Here is a 14627-nt window from a genome sequence, read left to right as displayed (position 1 = left end):
TCTGCAGCGGCCACTGTGTTGTCCATGGTGAGAGGTAATACCTGATCTTTGGAATTCTTCACACACTCTTGACACTGGGGATCTCGGAATATTAAATTCTCTAAAGGTTTCTGAAATGGTAAGTCCCATATGTTTAGCTCCAACTACCATTCCACGTTCAGTCTGTTAATTCCCATTGTGCAGCCATTATCACATAAGATGACCTGAGTACAAACGATGGCTGTGCCAATGCACTGCCCTCTTATAGCTTGAATATGCAATACAACTGCCACCTGTAGGTTTGCATATTGCTATCGTTAGACTTTTGTCACCTCAGCATATGTTAACTGTACAGGGGATATACGTCATAAATGTTTAGTAGCCTGAAAAACTAGTTTCACTTAAAATGGCATATAGCAAATTTTTGCATCAGACATGATGTTTTAGTTTATTATTTCTTTACTACTAACTCTATTCGCAACATTCTTTGCAGATAGTATCTACGTATACCGTATACCACTGAATGTACCAGCAAAGAATTATATCTCTGTATTATACGCAGTCCAGGAGAAATGGTGTCATAAACATTTATTATATGTGAAAAACTAGCTTCTGCTTAATATGAAGTGTAAATTATCCAGACTATATTCACCCAAGGGTTTGATAATGAGAGCACTTAGCGACTTTCAACAAACTTCAAGCACATTTTTTTCTCGCTTACAAGCTTAAAGTCAAATATTTAACATACTGACTTATTTCCGAAGTAACCAGTTGTTTGAAGCTGTTTTATACATGAGAGTTCAATTCTTTAAAGAATTGGGGGCTTACTGGTATTTTCAACAATTCCACAACAAATGGAAGTCAGAAGTTTTGAGGATCACTTTGGCTAACTTTCCTGTAAGTGGGTGTGATCTGGCTTTCTTTCACCTACTGGGCACGTATTATTGTTCAAAGGATCTACAGTATATCAATGTTAAAAGAAGGGCTAACTCTGCTGCAAATTTGGTATAGAATCTGACAGGAATTCCATTGGAGCCTGGAGCTTTGTTCAGTTTGAACAATTTCTTCTGTTTCTCAATGTAACTATGTGTATTGTAATGGTGGGAGAAAAATTGGGACAATGTTCTTGGATTTCCCTTTGTAAAAATACATTTGAAAATGGATTTCAGCACTTCCGATGTAACTTTTCTACTCTAAATTTCAGTTCCTGATTTGTACTCGAGTGTCTGGACACTAACTTTGGTGCCACTGACAGCCTTTACATATGACCAGAATTTCCTTGGGTTTTTTTAAAGATATTTTGATAAGATTCTACTATGTTAAGTCACTGAAGGCCTCGTACATCACCCTTTTGGCTGTCAAATTTGTGTCATTCAGTATTTAAGGACCTATGCTTTGTTTTATAAATATTATGCAGAAGTCACTGTTACATACCTACCCAGAGTGTGGTCAACTATTCTTTTAAACTTCAGCCACAGCTCTTAACACATGCTCCAGCCCAGAGGTACATGTTTTTTAGTTCCCCTTCGAGATGTGATACTATAGTGTGTTTAAAATTAGTTGTGAGTTTTGACGTTTGGCTCACCGGAGGGGACAGAACGCTGTTGCCCAGGTAACACCAATGGCAAGAAGGCTTTCCCTACCACGCTGCCAGAGGTTTGGTCGGTAAAGCGCCCCTGTTGCCTCGCTGAAGGCAAGCCGTACCAAATGGTATCATGCTTCAATTGTTTGTGCATTCATTGCCTCTGTTTGTGAAGCGTTATTTTTTCTCCTTGAAGTGTTCTGCTGTGCTCAGGTGTTGTGAATGAGTGTTTTTGTGTTGGTGTTGCATTGATAATAACTGTGCAGCATGTCTGAATACGAGATTCACAATAAAAGAGATCATCCCAGAAGGTATTCACCAACTGCGAAGATAACGAACTGTGGAAAGGGAATTCTGATCCGTGGCCAAGGTCGTGAATTTGTGTACACTGTGTGCAGTTATTTTGAACTCGAGTGCAATAATGGCGGTCCAATTTTAGATGTTACAAGGGTGATGGACAGAACATCTGCTGCACTTAACATTCATCGATCAATGGTGCTGAGAATTGGCAAGGAGAAGGAAAGAAAGGAAAGCGCGAGTGAAGAAGCAACACCAGGTCATTCTTTATTAGAAACTCCAGGCCAGAAAAGATGTTATGACAGACGGGTAACAAGTATGGACGTATTCCAGCACAATGCAACTCGGAGACATGTGTACGCTCGTTACCAGCACAAGGAATATCCTACCTTCAATAAACTTCTTTCCAGCCTCAAAGAAGCAGAGTTGTACAATGGGAGTAGGTCATCACTTCAAAACTGTTTACTTGAACTTGATTTCCAGCATGAAAAGTTTTCGTCTCGGACATTTAACGTTGAAAGAAGCGACATAGCAGCATGGAGAGGCAGATATCTGCGTGCAGTGAGGAACGTTTCATTGGAAAACATTGTGTGGTTGGATGAGACGTGGGTTAATGCATGTCATACACTGACAAAGGAGTAGACGGATCGCACAACACAATGAATGACGAAAGAACCGATAGGCAAGGGTGGCAGAATAATCATCCTCCATGCTGGCTCTGCTCATGGTTTCATTCCAAACTGTTTATTGCTGTTCTGTTCCAGGAAGCAAGGCAAATATCATGAGGAAATCAATACCAAAGTTTTCATGGGGTGGATTTCTGATGTTCTGCTGTGAGTATTTCTCCAAATATGACAATAGTAACGGACAACACACCATACCACTCTATAGTGATAGATAAAGCTCCAACAATGCAGCGCAAAGAAATTTTTCATTGGATAAAGTTGAACCTGGCGTGAATAAGGCAGAGTTAATGGAACTTGTAGCACTTTACAAGCCAAAAACTCCCCACTATCAGGTCGACGAACTGGCTAATGATAAAGGGCATAATGTAATCAGGCTTCCTCCATATTACACCACATTTAAATCCTATTAAGAACATATGGGCGCAGGTGAAAAGTAGTGTGGCAAAAAACAACATGAAGTTTATGCTCAGTGAGGTTGAAATGCTGACAAAAGAAGCCATTGCAAATGTTATCCCTCAGGATCGGTTTCAAGTTGTCAGTCATGTGAAAAAGGTAGTCGAGGAGACATCAATTCGTAAGGACTGCTGGAAGAATAGATTGAAGAGATGTTAATTTCAGTGGGTGCCAGTACCAGTTCCAAGCAAGGGGACATTGATGCTTCTTCCCTTGGGATCGCTTCACTTACACCATAACTGTGAGTTATGTATAAAAGATGATAGATTTAACTGTTCTGTTCATTTATGGCATTTCTTTACCACCAAAGAATGTTTGCCTGGCGGCCACTAACGTTCGTGATGTAAGGTAGGCAAGGCTTTATGGTCGGCCGATGACGTGCTCGGCACACACAGACAACTATGCTTCCCCTACTCGCCCTGTGCAGAACTGTCAAAAGATGCAACTAATTTTAAACGCACTACAATGTCTCTTTGTCTAACTAACTGAACATCTACAACTTCCTACTCGGTTGCTGAACTGCCTGATGGCCACAGATACCACTTGCAATATAGACTTTTTCAAATAGGTTTGGTTTATATGTTGTCATTAAATCTAATATATTTCCAGTTCTGAACTATCTGGTCTAGGCAGTTTTCCGAGAACACGTGTAATACTGTTGTACAAATGATGCTGTCATGCCCATCATTTACAAAACTGCAACTATCACAAGTTATTGTAGGATGACTGGAGTATCCTCCAACAATGACAATATGATTGAGATACATACATACGAGTTAGCTGAAGTTTTTCTCCAAATTTTACAGTTACATAAGGGAGTTAAGTCTCGTAGTAGATATAAAGATCCATTTATATGTTTATGACCAACCTGAATACTGAGTCTTGCATATATTACAGTCCTGCATGTAGTTTCAATTTCTGTCCCTACAGATATGAGTTTCTTTTCTAATTTCATCATTACATGAACATTTAAAGCAATTCAATTCAAAGAAATAGACTTCAGTGTCCATTAACTACAATAACTTATATCTGCATCATTGAACAATTCATTTGAAAGGCATGACTGTTTATGAAAAACAACAAAATGAACATTAGGAAATTATGTCAGGAATAATAACGGACTTGTTGATATTCTTCGGGAAGAGGAGGGGGGGAAAAGACTGCCTGCACCTGTGTGTAGCTTGATCTCTATTACCCAATTTTTAGTACCCTACATGAGATCTATGACAGCGATGGCAGCAGCAGTATGGACAACAGTCCTCTTCGGCTAAAGATGTGAAAGAAAAGAACTAGAGATAGAATCTGATAAAATTTTATCATTCAAGTACTAGAAAAAGAATGAATCATGAAAAGAAAAAGGACACAGTATACAGTAACACCATGGCTTATGTAGTTAAAAAAGCAAAGGCCAAATTTACAGCCTGGCTTGGGTATGTGGTTTTATTGAGCATAACCAGGCAATTATTCATGCACAACGATCAAATTTCACCTTTTGTTTATAAATCTTTCTCAACAAACATAATTACAATGATTGCATGGTACATTCGGGGTCTTTGAGTTATAGCTCATAATGGTACTTTACCTTATAATAATAATAATAATAATAATAATAATAATAATAATAATAATAATAATAATAATAATATTTTCACACTAATGTGCAATCTGGTGACATTATGAAGTAATAATAATTATTATTATTTTTAATTTACACGCACTCAAGAGCAAACTGATAAGGATCAGGCTGTAAGAAAATTTCAACTTCAGGGTGGCAAGTTTAACTAGATGAAAATAAAAAAGTGAGGATACTTCCTGAACACAAGTCTAGTTTCTTATGAATACATCACCTTACTTAGTTATCATGACTCGTTCTTGATGTACAGGAACCGGTGAAACACAAAATAAGGAGGGACAAGGAACTGCAGCAGCAGGGAGTGATGCTGTTACCAAAATGTGACCAATCATTTTCATTATCATATAGTGAAGAGTGTTTGAAAATTGGTAACTGTATGTGGAAACAGGAAAGGGGGGCGGGGGGGAGGGAGGGAGGGAGAGATCATTCTGACATACCATTCTATCACAATCACAGAAGAAAACTTCCATTATCTTCAATATGGAATGAATATCAAAGGGGTAAAAATATCTAAAATACCAGATAGCAAGGGGAAAGAGACAACTGTCCAGTTAGTGAAGAAAAATTAGGCAAAAATAGTGTAATTGCTAATTTTTGTACAGTGGCAGGAGGGAGTGTCATAAACAACATACCAAAAATCCCCACCAGTGGGGTATGGGGGAAGGAACATTTAAAGATAATTTTTACACTTTTCTTTAATAACTCGAAAACTATATTAAATTTCATACAAAAAACATCCAATTTATTTTTCTCTGGGACTAATAGTTTCAGTGTTCCAGAGGAGGGAAAAATCACAGATTACTAAAAATAGTGTTTTAATGGCATAAAATTACTGTTAAATGAAGTGGGTAAAAAACAAATACTACACCTGTACTATGTTTAAGTGCAGTAGAGTGGTATTTAGGGATAAATTGTGTTTTGTGGCTGTAACAGGGTGGAGAGGGGACTGGTGGGAGCAGCAGTGTGAGGGACGGTAGGTCACCGGACTGTGGTCACACCTTTCCCCCTTCATAGGTGTGCTAGCTGAAGAATGAGCAGGTGAATCTGCCTTCTGTCTGCAAAATCAAAAGCAAGTAGCACCTGGGATGAGAGGTCACCTTTCCCAGAAGAACACCTCAGGTGCTGGACAGTGTGATTAAGAAACTATTTTTCCAATACAAGTATAGAATAGTGGGCAGAGATTTACGCAGATTCCATCCCTATGCATTTCTTGCATTAGTTTTATTAGTAGCTCAAATCATTATCCTAGTGTTACACTCCCTCTCTGGGCACTTCTGTGCACCACATCACCAGGGGTCATGAGTTGCGCTGCAGAACGTCGGTATAACTTTGTGAAACAACCTGTAGTTGTTTTTGTGATGTAGTGGGGTAGACAGAGTGGGGAATCATCTGCTCGCTGTTGTAGTTTGCAGACCTATGGAGGAGGGAAGTGTATGACCACAATCCGGTGACCAAATGTCCCTTGCACTTCTACTCTCCACCCTGCTCCACACACCCTGTTACATCCCCACTACACAATTCATCTATTATTATGGCTCTACTGCACTAAAGACATTGTACGCATATTCGATATCTGTTCTTAACACAATCCATTTAACAGTAAACAGTAGTTTTATACCATTAAAACAATATTTTTAGTAATCTGTGACCTTTCCATCACCTGGAATGCGGGGTTATTAGTCCTAGAGAAAAAGTGAATAGAACTTTCTTTGCAGGAAATCTAATTTTGTACTGGGAAACATTTTTGCTAGTCGCCACAGTTTTAGAGTTATATAAGAAAAACATAAAAAAGTAACATTTAAGGCCCCACCATCCTGCTCATACACCACCAGTGTGTATTTTTCGTATGTTGTTCATGACATCCTTTCATGTAAGTAGACAAAAATTTTCAAGTACACAATTTTCCCCCTTATTCAAACTTTTTTTTTGCCTTTGGTGACAGGGCTACAACGTTATAGTCGCTTTGTTGAGATATTCCAGAAGCCACATAACTACAGAAACTCAAGGATTTAAACATCCCCCTAGATATTATAAGATCATTCATCATCTAAGTTGATACCCTCAGAATTGTGAGAATCCATGACCTCACTAATATTAACCCTGCAGAGAAACCCCCATTTTGCTAAGATCATAAACAGTTACAGAAACATCACTTGGACCAGTAAAACTAGTAATGTTATTTTATTTTATTCTGAAGGTACTATGATCACAATGGTGATGAAAAAAAATCAGATATCCAGCAGGGTAGATGATTCAATTTTTCTGTGAAGTTACCAACTGACATCAATTTTTATTTATTAAGCTATGTTTATTAAACAAAAGTTTATATGTTGAAGAAGTCAGCATCAAGACAGACACAGACTTATCTTTAGAAAATACAGGCTAGCAAAGGAAAACATGATTTCACTGAATAATTACACAGGCCGTGGGCCCAGGTTCAAAGAAATTATTTTCGGAGAGTATCACAACTCAACTAGTTCCCTTCATGCAGTGCTACTAATACTAATAGAGAAAACTAAGTCAATTGTAACATTGTGTACCAAGTGGAATTATCAGTCCACCTTGACACACAAAAACATGTCTCCTAATATATTACTTATTCAACAAATGTAAACACATAAGTGACTTATTCGTGATTTCTACATCACTTGTGTGTGTACGTTTAATAGGAAGGCAAGTCTGCAGGAAATCAAAATGGAGAAAATTATTCGGTTACTGAATTTTATAGTGCTGTTTTCAGCTGACAGCTTTGTCGTGATGACTCTCTCTTTCAAATATAAATCAAAATAAAATACAACCTTCTCATACAAAAATGTGGTGAGTCAAGTGAAAAATTGTATGTTGAAATGCTACTTACTTCCTGAAGGGCTCTTTTATCTACAACTTTGGAACTCTGCAGCATTTTTATAACATTTTTTGCACCTTCTACAACAGCTGCCTCAATCCTCAGTCTGTGCCTCAATTCTTCCACTCTCTCTTCAAGTGGTGTTTCAAATTTGTCTGTTAAAGAAAGCAAATATGCAATAAATATATAATTATAACTGATAGTAATTATAAACTTTAATTAATGGGGAGGTATCTTGATGAAAAGACAGTACGAAGGGAAAAAATACAACTCCATCATCCTAAAATTCTTCTGAAATGTTTCATCGAAATATTTTTATTGCTTAACTGAGCTGTAATTGTACACAGTAAAAAAGCTATTTAAGTGAAAGTACAATAATGATATATTATTTTCTTGTTGTAACAGTAGGCACTAATGACTGCTAGATAAAAAAGCTGATACTGCAAAATTTGTTAGAACTAGTGCATTACAAAGAAAAACTTATATATTGTAAACCGGTCTGGTTGGCATAAATTGCAGAAAACTCGCAAAATGGCAATAAATAAAAAGAATTACCTCTACTGAGATGAAAGTTGAGAATGTTGTTCTCATGAAAATACTACACAAGACTAACACATATAAACCACTGGCACTGAAATCCACTTGGATAATCTGTACAACACTAGAAGGAAAGTGATTTGCATTACACTTTACTGAATTACCTTTGGCACTTTAAGGGGCGCTATACAACTCTGACACTCTAGTCATGGAAACAAACTGTCTGACAGCCAGCAGAAGTGTTTCCGGATGTTAAGTTAAAGGTGTTTCTTCTCAATAACTCATTATACACCAAAGACAAATTATTGAACAGAAATAATTATTCATGTATACAAAAACCTTTAATTGCCCAGCAAGTAGCCATAAAAATACATATATTTTTTAAATGTATGTTCTGTGTTTGTTGTTCAGTTGAAACATTCTAAGTCATAATGTTTTTCATGATCTATGGAACACATATCTAGCTAGCAGACAACTACATGTTTAGGAGAAGGATGGCAATTAGTGCTCTAAACATGATGAAAAAACTGGGATAGGTAACATGGTTGAAAGGCAGGGCATCATTCACTGGATTAAATGCAATGAAGGGACAATGGTGGCAGACTCAGGGTAAGTCACGCAGGGACAATCCGGTGGTCAAGAGAGAGTTGTTCTGAGTAAAATCTTTCAGTTTTCAAGGCGCATCAATTCAAATAAAATACTCAAGCTTTTGATGGCTATTTCTGCCATTGTGACAGGAGTAAAAACAACTAACTGCCAAGACTGGTATGGTTATCTCCTTGTACAGACGTGACTGCAGCCTATGGTACCAAATGGAGAAGGCCGAAATGAGGCAGATGTGGAAACATATTGGGCATATCATAGCAGCTTCAGCCTGCCATGGGACCCAGTGATGTCAAGCGGCATGAGGAGTCTGAGGCACACTTGAAACTGCTGTTCCCACCTCCCTATGAGCATCATGTATCTGTCTTTGCTTTCTTTCAATATCCAATGCCCACACCCATGCCCTACTAATTGTGTACCCTTGGTCTCAGTTAAAAATGCTGCTGTTTATTTTCATCTCAGCTGCCTCCTTTATAATAGAATCCCAATATGATGATGCATGAGCCAAGACTCTTGTCTTTTCAAACCATATTTTGTGACCGTTTTCCAGGCTCAGTTATGACTGAGTTGCCAAGCTCCCTTTTTTTAATATGTCACTTGTGCTCAGTACAAAGCTCTGCAACTGTGCAAATAGTTTGACCTATATACGTGCTACTGTTTTCGCAAGGGACACCACACACATCGGGCACCTGAAAAACAATGTTTTCCTTAACAGGGCACAGCATGTCTCATATCTTGGGGTTGTGCCAGAATACTGGTCTCAGTTCATGTCTCTGCAGCACACATCCTAACTTGTGGCTCATTGCTCCACAGTACAGCAGGAAAGCAGCCAACTTGGCCTCTTCTGCCGATTCAAAAGGTGCCCTTCATTGCACATGAACATGTTTTTAATGTTTCCTTTGCTATAAGAATTCTCTCTGAAAACGTGTCTCAAATGTTCCAGTTCAGACTGTAAGTGGTCATCATCATCAGAAATAATCTTTGCTCTATGCATTAGCATGTTACGGACCCACATTCTTGCACACAAACTATCTGCATCCAAGTATCGATTAGTGTGCATTGGCTTTCTCTACACTGAATGACTGAGCTGGGCTCCTGCATATTGTCACAGGAACAAGTGTCGGATCTATGACGGCAGCATTAAGACAGGCTCATATCAAATTGGTATTCACAGGTTTTTTCCCCAATGTTAATGAGTTTGTGCTTGTTGAATGTTTGCCTCAATGACAAAATGTGAACTTTCATTATTGTACTGTGCCTTGCCCACAAAGATAGGCAATTTATGACTTTTCTGCCAAAAATCAGTTTAATGTCCAACTGCGGTCATGCTACTACCCACACTTTGCTCCATGCAACTTTCTTGTTTCCAAAATTAAAATCTATGCTTAAATGACATAATTTTGACACCACTGATGACATTAAAGAGAATTTGTCATGGACACTAAAGGATATCCGAAAACATGCTTTCCAGGACTGTGCAGCAAAGTGGGGAGGTTCCTGGGACAACGGTATGAGCTGACAACAGAGCACTTTGAAAGAAACGGGTACTAACACTATGCTAGTCAAACACTAATTTTATTTTAGAAAAATACCTTATATTTGGCTCATCATATTGAGTCAGCATGAGGGTATAAAAATAATATTGACTAAAAGTCAAATACGGAAACTAACCAAAGATATGAATCAATCCTCACAGAACAAAAGGTATCGATCAAAAGAAAAGATTCATATATTAATGGCTGACTCCTTGCCGATGATATGTAGAGGTGGAAGTGAATATCTTGGCACAAAGAAGGTACAATTTTTAAATCATTTTATCATGTGGTACATCATTTATTTTCAGATGAATCTAGTATTTATACTGCCACAGTTTCAAAGTAGCACCATGACACCAACTAAGACTGGTCTTCATACAAAAGAAATGAAATTTCTGTTCTTGTACCCAAAATACAAAACAGACAGAATATAGGATGAAAATATTTTTCAATAATATGGGCTATAAAGGGGTCAACTGAAGATCCTTGAACTGGCTGCAGTGGTATGACAAAGTAAAGTCTCCCCACATTACTTTTTTGCCTAATTTTGACTAGCACATCCCCAGGGGTAAGGTATTTGCAGCTTTTTAAAGGCACCAAGATACCAACTGTGATAAGACTTATCATCAACAGCTGTAAGTGGACCATCCAAACTGCAGAAGGCTCACATACCATATAAACGCACCTGGTTCACTGGTGTGCAGAAATAATTTTTACGGTTGTGAAACTGAGTATGGAAGTTGACATATGACATACCAAACACACAAAAGTTCTTAATGCTAACATGTCTTTGTTTCATAATAGCATGGTAAAATGAAGGTAGATAAGTATTTCCATAATTAGTTACAATTTGTGCAACAATTAACTTACTCTAAAACACATGATGTATAACCTGAATACTTACCTATACGAACTTTATTAATAATTACCATTTACAAAAATTCCCCCAGGTAAGCATTGGATTATCAGTTACAATTTACCTTTGGTTTGATTCATTTCGCCACTCCCATTACTACTGGTGCTGTTAGGTACTGAACTAGGATCCACACTGCTATGTCGTAGCTGCTTTACTTTCAAAATGCGCATTTTCAGGAACTCTATTTTAGCTCTTGAGTCGGCCAACATCTGATGAGCTTCAGCTAAAAGCTTTTTATCTCTAGAGTGACTGGCTGTCAAACTTGCTATCATATTTTCAGCTCCCTGTTTCACCTGTACAGAGAAACAAATTTACAATTAGTTCTGGCTAGCCTTTTCAAAGTCACAAAGTCTATACAACAGTTCAGTTCTTCTACCAAAAGAGTTGTATAAGAATGTAGGTAGCTGTACAGTATAAGCTTCACACAAAAAATACAAAATTTAAAGATAAGTAAGAAATTAAATTGCAAATTAAAATGAAAGGAAAAACGTTGCTCACCAACCAGCCTACTGGAAAGACAGGATACATGAACACTTAGAAAGAACAAATATGTTTTCAAAACTTAAAATTCCTTCATCCAATTTACAGAAATAAAGGGAGAAAGAAGGAATAGGTAGAAACTACTACCACAGAATAAGAGAGGTTACACGGGAAATCAGAACTGGAGTTAAAAGAAATATTTAAATTCCTAATAACCTAATACGGTTTGTTGGTTCACAAATCTTTTTACAACAGAGACACTGCATAAAACTGCACTGCACATCAGAGGCTGCTACCCAGGTATCTGACTGTGGGTGCACACGGGTTTTTTTTTTTTTTTTTAGATTAGGTGGTTCTCCAGCTAATCCAGATAACAACAGCTGTAGGAAACCCAAAATATCAGTACATGATTGAAAGAAATGCCTCACACACATGAGAGTATTAAAACCCTAGTGGTTAACTGCCACAGCTTTTGCAGCAAAGTGCCAGAGTTCAAAGCACTCCTGAAAAGCAGTGAAGCTCACGTAAAATTAGGTACAAAAAGCTGGTTGAAACTTGAAATTGATAGTAGTAAGATTTGTGGGGAAAATTCAATTGTATATTGAAAGGATTGGCTACTAGAAAATGGAGATGTAGCCAAGAAACTTACTGCTGAAAAGATGAGTGAAATCAGTATTTGTCTCAGTGGTGTTGAGAAACAGTCGAAATTATTAATATTGAACACAGCTCTCGGGCCCAATGAAATCCCTATCAGGTTCTGTATGAGTTAGCCCCTCTTCTAACTAAAATCTATTGTAGATCCCTTGAACAAAAAACTGTGCAAGTGTTTCAAAGAAAGCACAGGTAACACATATCTACAAGAAGGATAGAAGAAGTGATCCACAAAACTACCATCCAATATCTTGACATCAATTTGTTATAGAATCTCAGAACAAATTCTGGGGTCAAACATAATGAGGTATCTTGAAGAAAATGACCTCTTCCACACCAAACAGCAAGGATTCCAAAAACGTCGATCAAGTGAAATCCAACTTCCACTTTTCTCACTTGGCGTACTGAAACCTTTGGATCAAAGGCAGTCAGGTACATGCAGTATTTTTTGATTTCTGAAAAACATTTGACTCAGTACCACACCTACACTTATTGCCAAAAGTTCGATTGTGTGAGTTTCAAGTGAAATTTGTGGTTGGATGAGGACTTTTTGGTTGGGAGAACACAGCATGTTATATTGAATGATTTTTCAGTGTCACATGTCTCAGACTTTTTGCAGATGATGCAGTTATCTATAATGACATACCGTCTGAAAGAAGCTGCATAAATAATCAGTCAGATCATGATAAGATTTCAAAGTGGTGCAGAGATTGGCAATTTGCATTAAATGTTCAGAAATGTAAAACTGTGCACTTCACAAAATGAAAAAAATGTTGTATCCTATGACTATAATATCATCAGTCATAGTTGGAATGAGCTAACTTGTACAAATACCTGGGTGCAACGATTCATAGGGATATGATATGGAATGATCACTTAGGCTCAGCTGTGGATCAAGCAGGTAATAGACTTCAGTTTATTGGTAGAATACTGGGGAAGTGCAAGGATATTGCTTGCAAACTATTCATGTTCACCAGTCTAGAATACTGCTCAAGTATCTGGGATCCGTGCCAAATAGGACTAACAAGGAATACTGAATGTATACAGAGAAGGGCAGGTCTTGTAACCATCCAATTTAGGCAATTCTGACATTACGAATGCCTTCTGGACATTGGGAAACTGTTTATTTTAACACACCAATGTTAAATTAGCTGTATGTATACACCTGAGGATGTGATTAAATCACTGCGAAACCGGTTATGTTTGATCCTGTAATAAAGGACCTACTAACAACTAAGCTGCTACTGAAAGTTTTTTAGATTTTAAAAGTTTCTGAAAATATTTCTATTAGCATGGAGGACCAGAAAGAGCGGTCATTCCACCAGGGTATGAGGTACTGTTCATGTATAAGGCTCTGCAACAACAATATGGGAATGGAGCTTTACACACACACACACACACACACACACACACACACACACACACACACACACATACAACAACAACAACAACAACAACAATAAAACTTATCAGTTTGTCTGGTATGGCCAATGCATAAGCAACACAGGATGGCGGACTACTTCTGGGAGAAGCAGTACTCTCCTCGACTGATAGTGCACAGTTTATTAGAGGGGGGTTAGTAGTCTGCCAGATGCTTTTCCATCTCTGATGGAGCAGAGATCTTGTTTACACTTGCAAATCCGCACCTGGGATCGTCAAAGTAAATGGGGGACAAGTAATAGCTCCTCTAGCTAAACAATTGGCCACTTCATTCCCGGGGATATCCACATAACTTGGGACCCACATGAAGACAATCGAGCAGGCAGTATGATGAAGTTTAGCAAGGTCATGAATAGCAGATACCATAGGGCAACAAGAGTAACATCAGTCAACGGCCTGGAGTATGCTCATTGAGTCATTACATATCAAAACGTGGTCAAGGAAGGCCTTTTTAATACGTTGGAAAGTTCTGTCAACAGCTATCTGTTCCGTCATAAAAACACTACACCCGTTCTTGGCAATGAATGGCATTCCCGACCAGCAGGAGATGTTAAAGCATATCGCGTCTTATTGAAATTCTTCCAATCCTTATGTGGCATACAGCAAACCAGTGCTTAACAGTATTGGTTAAAAATAGTCTTGGGTGCAATTGCATTTTGTGGTGGCAAAGAACTGACAGGATTATTGAAAATGGTCACTGCCACAAAGATTGTTATGTAGTGACCACAAGTAGTGAAGCCATGAGATTGTGGGAAGATATAGCTGAAAGGTGCCACGGGCAAGTACTGAGGGAACATGGATCATGGTTGGTAAGAAGCTGGTGTAACAGAAGGCTCCTATCCGACGAAGTGGTACTTCCCCAAAGGGGGAGTGCACACTGAAATCCCCACGTACGAGAAAAGGGTGGAGAATTGTTGGATTCAACTGGTCAACTCAGTGAAAGTAAGTGGCCTTCCTGGAGATAGGTAAATGTTGCAAATAATGATCGCT

General features: G+C 38.1%; 1 protein-coding gene across 4 annotated transcripts in view; it reads right to left on the bottom strand.

Annotated features, from left to right (window-relative positions):
- LOC124794789 (serine/threonine-protein kinase N) overlaps window positions 1–14627 on the bottom strand; it is a 317306-nt gene that overhangs the window by 148553 nt on the left and 154126 nt on the right. For all 4 annotated transcript variants that reach the window (XM_047258435.1, XM_047258436.1, XM_047258434.1 and 1 more), the window contains exons 4-5: window positions 11131–11359; window positions 7488–7630 (exon numbers count right to left, since the gene is read on the bottom strand). In XM_047258435.1, the coding sequence (XP_047114391.1) occupies window positions 7488–7630; window positions 11131–11359 (372 nt within the window). The remainder of the gene's footprint in view (window positions 1–7487; window positions 7631–11130; window positions 11360–14627) is intronic.

Source organism: Schistocerca piceifrons, chromosome 4, assembly GCF_021461385.2.
Source record: "Schistocerca piceifrons isolate TAMUIC-IGC-003096 chromosome 4, iqSchPice1.1, whole genome shotgun sequence".
Classification (NCBI taxonomy): domain Eukaryota; kingdom Metazoa; phylum Arthropoda; class Insecta; order Orthoptera; family Acrididae; genus Schistocerca; species Schistocerca piceifrons.
This window is presented reverse-complemented; position numbering and strand designations above follow the sequence as displayed.